The sequence below is a fragment of the Oncorhynchus tshawytscha genome, unplaced genomic scaffold (genome assembly GCF_018296145.1).
Source record: "Oncorhynchus tshawytscha isolate Ot180627B unplaced genomic scaffold, Otsh_v2.0 Un_contig_956_pilon_pilon, whole genome shotgun sequence".
NCBI classification, from domain to species: domain Eukaryota; kingdom Metazoa; phylum Chordata; class Actinopteri; order Salmoniformes; family Salmonidae; genus Oncorhynchus; species Oncorhynchus tshawytscha.
Genome location: NW_024609753.1, coordinates 95,175 through 103,450, shown reverse-complemented (window position 1 = coordinate 103,450; position 8,276 = coordinate 95,175). Strand labels below are relative to the sequence as shown.

The 8,276-nt window shown below is 43.1% G+C and overlaps 1 protein-coding gene across 1 annotated transcript; it reads left to right on the top strand.

Moving 5' to 3' along the window:
• Positions 1–891: 891 nt before the first annotated feature.
• Positions 892–5,876, top strand: LOC112239746 (GTPase IMAP family member 9). Its single transcript, XM_042317588.1, has 3 exons — positions 892–928; positions 2,957–3,191; positions 5,087–5,876. Exons 1-3 carry the CDS (start codon positions 892–894, stop codon positions 5,874–5,876), a joined length of 1,062 nt encoding a protein of 353 aa, XP_042173522.1.
• Positions 5,877–8,276: the final 2,400 nt, after the last annotated feature.

Here is an 8,276-nt window from a genome sequence, read left to right as displayed (position 1 = left end):
TGTGTGTGTGTGTGTGTGTGTGTGTGTGTGTGTGTGTGTGTATGTGTGTGTGTGTCTTTGTGTGTGTGTGTTTTGTGTGTGTGTGTGTTTTTGTGTGTATGTGTGTGTGTGTGTGTGTTTTTGTGTGTATGTGTGTGTGTGTGTGTGTGTGTGTGTGTGTGTGTGTGTGTGTGTGTGTGTGTGTGTGTGTGTGTGTGTGTGTGTGTGTGTGTGTGTGTGTGTGTGTGTGTGTGTGTGTGTTTGACAGCACTGTTCTTATTTTAGCAGGCTCCTGACCTGAGGGCATTTTCCACCTAATATGAAATAAGCTGAGAGGACGATCAATGAGGACAGAGGGAGAGAAGCGAGGAAAGAGAGGAAGAGAAAGAGGGAGAGAAAGGAGGAGTGATGTACAGTGTCTATCCATATCCATGCAGCCAAGGGGGGAGGGGGGGTGAAAGAGAGAGATGAGAGAGAGAGAGAGAGAGAGAGAGCGAGAGATGAGAGAGAGGTACTGTGCAGTATAGTATCAGTAGGTTCTGCAGCCAGAGATCCAGTAGTCATCGTGGAAGGCTGGACACCAGAGCTCTGCTAGAATGGATTTGTGCAGCAGTGTAGGAGTTTAGCCGTGAAGGAGTTTAGCTGTGAAGGAGTTTAGCCGTGAAGGAGTTTAGCAGTGTAGGAGTTTAGCCGTGAAGGAGTTTAGCCGTGAAGGAGTTTAGCCGTGAAGGAGTTTAGCCGTGAAGGAGTTTAGCTGTGAAGGAGTGCTGGAGGGAGTACATCTCTGCAGAGCTACAACCTGTCCTGTGGAGGAGTGCTGGAGGGAGTGCATCTCTGCAGAGCTACAACCTGTCCTGTGGAAGAGCTATCCTGGAGTGTTTCTCTGTCTGCACCATTAACAGCCTGGGAGCGATGGACAGTCACAACCACAGCCACCGGAGGCAGGAGGGTGAGTTTGGAACAGAATAATGTACGTATCCTTTTGACTGTCATAGAGCAGGCAGTTAATCCAAGGGGGACTTTTCAGTGGAATGTACAGTATGTATGAACCCTTTTTACAGTGTCCTGTCCAGGGGTGTCCAGCGGGTGTCCAGGGGTGTCCAGCGGGTGTCCAGGGTGTGTCCAGGGGGTGTCTAGGGGGTGTCCAGCGGGTGTCCAGGGAGTGTCCAGGGGGTGTCCAGGGGGTGTCCAGCGGGTGTCCAGGGGGTGTCCAGGGGTGTCCCGGGGTGTCCAGCGGGTGTCCAGGGGGTGTCCAGGGGGTGTCCAGGGGCTGTCCAGCGGGTGTCCAGGGGTGTCCAGGGGGTATCCAGGGGTGTCCAGGGGGTGTCCAGGGGGTGTCCAGGGGCTGTCCAGCGGGTGTCCAGGGGGTGTCCAGGGGTGCATCAAGCTGCCTCACGCTACAGAACGTGTATTAAACGGTCCATGTTTGACCAAAACACGAACCTATACTTTTGTGTTGTTGGAAACCTATATGAATTGGTTTCTATGTTGATCTCTGGCTATGTCCCACATGGCAACAAATGGCACAATATTCCCTATGCAGATGTAAAGGACAGTGAATTATCACCTTAAGTGATAAATACACTATTTTGGGCATCTTTGTCTTTTGTAACTTTTTATTTATTTGTACTTATTCTTTATAAGGTTGAATTATTGTACAGTATTGCGTTGATTCATGATCGTTTCTGTTTGTTGTTCCAGCAGCATCCTACTGATGTGTGGTCTGACTCGTCTGTTTAGCTGTTAAACTGTTTAGCTGTTAAAAACAGGGGCTGTGGTCAATTAGAATGGTCTTTTTAGCTGATAAACAGGGTTTGATAAACAGGGTTGGGGTTAGAATGGTCTGTTTAGCTGTTAAACAGGGTTGGGGTCAATTAGAATGGTCTGTTTAGCTGATAAACAGGGCTGTTCAATTAGAATGGTCTTTTTTAGCTGATAAACAGGGTTGGGGTCAATTAGAATGGTCTATTTAGCTGTTAAACAGGGTTGGTCAATTAGAATGGTCTGTTTAGCTGTTAAACAGGGCTGTGGTCAATTAGAATGGTCTTTTTTAGCTGATAAACAGGGTTGGGGTCAATTAGAATGGTCTGTTTAACTCTTGAACAGGGTTGGGGTCAATTAGAATGGTCTGTTTAACTCTTGAACAGGGTTGGGGTCAATTAGAATGGTCTGTTTAACTCTTGAACAGGGCTGGGGTCAATTAGAATGGAAGGCAGTCAGTTCAGGAAGCAAACTGAAATTACAATTCAATAACATATTTTTGACTTCTTTGTTTCTCAAAAAAGAGACGTCAACATAGATGTGATAGTGATACTAGTTGATGAAAGGTAAAGGAATGTTTTGTTGGTCTTTGTTGTCCCGGCAACATGTGCTAATACGTGGTCTGACTTACCTTTCCGTAGCTGTTGATGATCAAATGGTCTTTGTTGTCCCAAAACATGTGCTAATATGTGGTCTGACTTACCTTTCCGTAGCTGTTGATGATCAAATGGTCTTTGTTGTCCCGAAATGTGCTAATAGTGGTCTGACTTACCTTTCCGTTTTGATGATCAAATGGTCTTTGTTGTCCCGGCAACATGTGCTAATACGTGGTCTGACTTACCTTTCCGTAGCTGTTGATGATCAAATGGTCTTTGTTGTCCCGGCAACATGTGCTAATACGTGGTCTGACTTACCTTTCCGTAGCTGTTGATGATCAAATGGTCTTTGTTGTCCCGGCAACATGTGCTAATACGTGGTCTGACTTACCTTTCCGTAGCTGTTGATGATCAAATGGTCTTTGTTGTCCCGGCAACATGTGCTAATACGTGGTCTGACTTACCTTTCCGTAGCTGTTGATGATCAAATGGTCTTAGCATGATGAAAACATCATGATCTTCTCCGGACACTGATACGTGGTTAGACTGATCTTTAACTGACCTTTAAGTTAACCTTTCCATAACTGTTAACCATCAAATTGTCTTTGTTGTCCCGGAAGCTCAGTCCACAGACATGGAGTTGAGGATCCTGGTGGTGGGGTCCAGTGGACCGTCTCAGTTCTCCCTGACCAACTCTATCCTGGGGAGGGAGGAGTTCTCCAAGGAAGTCACCAGCATCGTCCAGAGCAGGAAGAACCTGGGGGACCTGGCCGGGACGCGTGTTGCTGTGGTCAACGGACCCAACCTCTACGGGAAGCACCTGTCCCGCACCAAGATGAAGACGGAGATGAAGAGGTGGCCGTAATGTTGTTCTGTGTCTATGCTCTTCTGTGTCATGTAGTCTGTAGTGTTAACGTCTGTACGCATAAGAAGAGGTGACTTTAACGTTAACATGATTGATTCTTGCTCACAGTTGAAAGTGCAGAAATGCTAAATGTAATATATTAATACTACAGGCCATTGAGCAGACACTTTTATCCAAACCACTTACAGTCATGCATGCAGACATCTCACATACGGGTGGTCCTGGGAATCTAACAATTCTAGAGTTGCAAGAGCCATGCTCTACCAACTGAGCTACAGATACAACACAATACAACACTATACGATACAACACAATACCACACTATACGATACAACACAATACAACACAATACAATACAACACAACACAATACAATACACAACACTATACAACACAATACATACAATACAATACTATACAACACAACACATACACAATACAATACAACACACACAATACAATACAACACAACACAATACAACACAATACAACACAATACAACACAATACCACACAATACAACACTATACAATACAATACTATACAATACAATACTATACAACACAATACAACACAATACAATACAACACAATACAATACAACACAATACAACACAATACTATACAATACAATACTATACAACACAATACAACACTATACAACACAATACAACACTATACGATACAACACAATACCACACTATACAATACAACACAATACAACACAATACAATACAACACAATACCACACAATACAACACACAATACAATACAATACAATACAATACAATACAACACTATACAATACAACACAATACAACACAATACAATACAACACAATACCACACAATACTATACAATACAATACTATACAACACAATACAACACAACACAATACAATACAATACAATACAATACAATACAATATACAACACAACAACACAATACAATACAACACAATACAATACCACACTATACGATACAACACAATACAACACAATACAATACAACACAATACAATACAATACTATACAACACAACACTATACAATACAATACTATACAACACTATACAATACAATACTATACAACACTATACAATACAACACAATACAACACAATACAATACAACACAATACCACACAATACTATACAATACAATACTATACAATACAATACTATACAATACAATACTATACAACACAATACAACACAATACCACACTATACAACACAACACAATACAACACAACACAATACAACACAACACAATACAACACAATACAACACAATACAATACAACACAATACAACACAATACAACACAACACAATACAATACAATACAATACAACACTATACAACACAATACCACACAATACAACACAATACAACACAACACAATACAACACAATACCACACTATACGATACAACACAATACAACACTATACAACACAATACCACACAATACTATACAATAATAACATATTGTTCTTTCCTGATTGTAGTCTCTGTATTGTCTCCCTGCAGGTAGAATTGTAAGCGTTTAGGCTGCACCTTTTCAGTAAGGTGTTTTGCAGCCTTTTCATGTGGTACAACACTGTAGATATCATGTGGTACAACACTGTAGATATCATGTGGTACAACACTGTAGATATCATGTGGTACAACACTGTAGATATCATGTGGTACAACACTGTAGATATCATGTGGTACAACACTGTAGATATCATGTGGTACAACACTGTAGATATCATGTGGTACAACACTGTAGATATCATGTGGTACAACACTGTAGATATCATGTGGTACAACACTGTAGATATCATGTGGTACAACACTGTAGATATCATGTGGTACAACACTGTAGATATCATATGATTTGATTTAGGTGCAAGTGTCTGTCAGCACCCGGCCCTCACGCTCTGCTCATGGCCTTTGACCTGGAGCAGATCTGCCCCAACGACGTCAAGACGCCCAAGCTGATGGTGAAGCGTTTCGGTGAAGATGCACTTTCCCACACCATAGTCCTCCTGGCCTACGAGGGGGACGTAGACATTCTGGCCCTGGAGAACCGGGTCAGCACCGACTGGCACCTCCGAGAGCTCATCGAGCAGTGCGGCGGGCGCTACCACGTCTTCAACAAGAACTGGAGGGACCGTTCTCGAGACAAGGAGCTCCTCCAGAAGATAGAACGGATGCTGGCGACCCTGGGCGGGCAGCACTACACCAGCCGCTCTTACGGGCAGGCGGAGGAGAGCGTGAGGAAGGAAGAGAGGAAGCTGCTGAAGAAGAGGGCGGCGGAGACGGAGGAGGCGTGGAGGGAGCTGGAGCAGCAGTACCGCGGGGAGGCGCTGCGCTGGCAGATGGAAGCCTACAACAACAGCGTGGGAGCAGAGATCCGGGCTAAAGCCGAGATGGACAACGGATGGTTGAGGACGTCGCTCGCCGTAGGGGCGGGGTTGGGGCTGGCCGCGGGGGCTGCCATGGGGATGGCGATGGGGGCGGTGGCGGGGGCGATGGGGATGACGATGGGAGGGGCTTTCGGAGGGTTGATGGGCGGGTCGGCGGGTGGGACGGCCCAGGTAGCGATAGAACACCTGGAGGACAGAGTGGGACCACACGCTACTAACTTCAACACTGTTTTCATCAACCGCTTCTTCAGACCACCACGTTCATGACATGGAGGAAGTGTTAATCACTGGAACCTGGACAAATACATAGGTAGTAGTTACTGGAACCAGGACAAATACATAGGTAGTAGTTACTGGAACCTGGACATAGGTAGTAGTTACTGGAACCTGGACACATACATAGGTAGTAGTTACTGGAACCAGGACAAATACATAGGTAGTAGTTACTGGAATCAGGACAAATACATAGGTAGTAGTTACTGGAACCTGGACAAATACATAGGTAGTAGTTACTGGAATCAGGACAAATACATAGGTAGTAGTTACTGGAATCAGGACAAATACATAGGTAGTAGTTACTGGAACCAGGACATAGGTAGTAGTTACTGGAACCAGGACAAATACATAGGTAGTAGTTACTGGAACCTGGACACATACATAGGTAGTAGTTACTGGAACCTGGACAAATACATAGGTAGTAGTTACTGGAATCAGGACAAATACATAGGTAGTAGTTACTGGAACCTGGACAAATACATAGGTAGTAGTTACTGGAACCTGGACAAATACATAGGTAGTAGTTACTGGAATCAGGACAAATACATAGGTAGTAGTTACTGGAATCAGGACAAATACATAGGTAGTAGTTACTGGAACCTGGACAAATACATAGGTAGTAGTTACTGGAACCTGGACACATACATAGGTAGTAGTTACTGGAACCAGGGCATAGGTAGTAGTTACTGGAACCTGGACAAATACATAGGTAGTAGTTACTGGAACCTGGACAAATACATAGGTAGTAGTTACTGGAACCAGGACAAATACATAGGTAGTAGTTACTGGAACCTGGACAAATACATAGGTAGTAGTTACTGGAACCAGGACAAATACATAGGAAGTAGTTACTGGAACCTGGACAAATACATAGGTAGTAGTTACTGGAACCTGGACAAATACATAGGTAGTAGTTACTGGAACCAGGACACATACATAGGTAGTAGTTACTGGAACCAGGACACATACATAGGTAGTAGTTACTGGAACCTGGACAAATACATAGGTAGTAGTTACTGGAACCAGGACAAATACATAGGTAGTAGTTACTGGAACCTGGACATAGGTAGTAGTTACTGGAACCAGGACAAATACATAGGTAGTAGTTACTGGAACCTGGACAAATACATAGGTAGTAGTTACTGGAACCAGGACAAATACATAGGTAGTAGTTACTGGAACCTGGACATAGGTAGTAGTTACTGGAACCTGGACATAGGTAGTAGTTACTGGAACCAGGACAAATACATAGGTAGTAGTTACTGGAACCTGGACATAGGTAGTAGTTACTGGAACCAGGACAAATACATAGGTAGTAGTTACTGGAACCTGGACACATACATAGGTAGTAGTTACTGGAACCAGGACAAATACATAGGTAGTAGTTACTGGAACCTGGACATAGGTAGTAGTTACTGGAACCTGGACACATACATAGGTAGTAGTTACTGGAACCTGGACACATACATAGGTAGTAGTTACTGGAACCTGGACATAGGTAGTAGTTACTGGAACCAGGACAAATACATAGGTAGTAGTTACTGGAACCTGGACACATACATAGGTAGTAGTTACTGGAACCTGGACACATACATAGGTAGTAGTTACTTGAACTTTTAGTGATTGTGTGATAGAGAGACAATCTGTCTGACTCAACTTTAAACCACTGCTATAAATATGCTGCATTTCGTGACGGAAACTCGGGAACCTAGGAGTGAACATTAACCTAAGTTTAACAGTCTGGTTAATTCTGTAACTTTCCAAGTGGGAAACTCAGGTGTCATCTCTCTATGAGTTTTCAAGTACTAGTTACCTAGCAACAGTATGTGTGTGTACCTGTATAGAGAATATCCTCTTACCTCTTATCGCATGTCGAGGTAGTATTTTAGGATTATACTGAGTAGATATAGGTTCACTTGAAATAGTTATACATTACCATGAGGCTATTTATTCAGTAGCCAGCTATATGGACAGGTTCAGGCTATTTATTCAGTAGACTGCTATACTGCCTTCAGAAAGTGTTCACACCCCTTGACCTTTCCCACATTTTGTTGTGTAACAAGGTGCGATTAAAATGGATTTAATTGTAATTTATTGTCAACGATCTACACAAAATAATCTGTAATGTTAAAGTGGAAGAAAAAATCTAACAATTGTAAAGAAATGATGGAAAACAACACAGTAATATATAGTGATTAGATCAGTATTCAACCTCCTGAGTCAATACCTGTTGGAATCACCTTTGGCAGCGACCTGGGAGCAGGCGATAGAGACTATTGGGAGTCTTTCTAGGTGAGTCTCTCAGAGCTTTACACACCTGGATCGTACAATATTTGCACATTATTCTTTCTACAATTCTTCAAGTTCTGTCAAGTTGGTTGTTGATCATTG

Coding starts and splice junctions, on each gene's coding strand:
- LOC112239746 (XM_042317588.1), top strand. CDS start 892: ATGGACAGTCACAACCACAGCCACCGGAGGCAGGAGG. Junction 929..2,956: donor CAGCCACCGGAGGCAGGAGG/GTGAGTTTGGAA, acceptor TTGTCCCGGAAG/CTCAGTCCACAGACATGGAG. Junction 3,192..5,086: donor ATGAAGACGGAGATGAAGAG/GTGGCCGTAATG, acceptor GATTTGATTTAG/GTGCAAGTGTCTGTCAGCAC.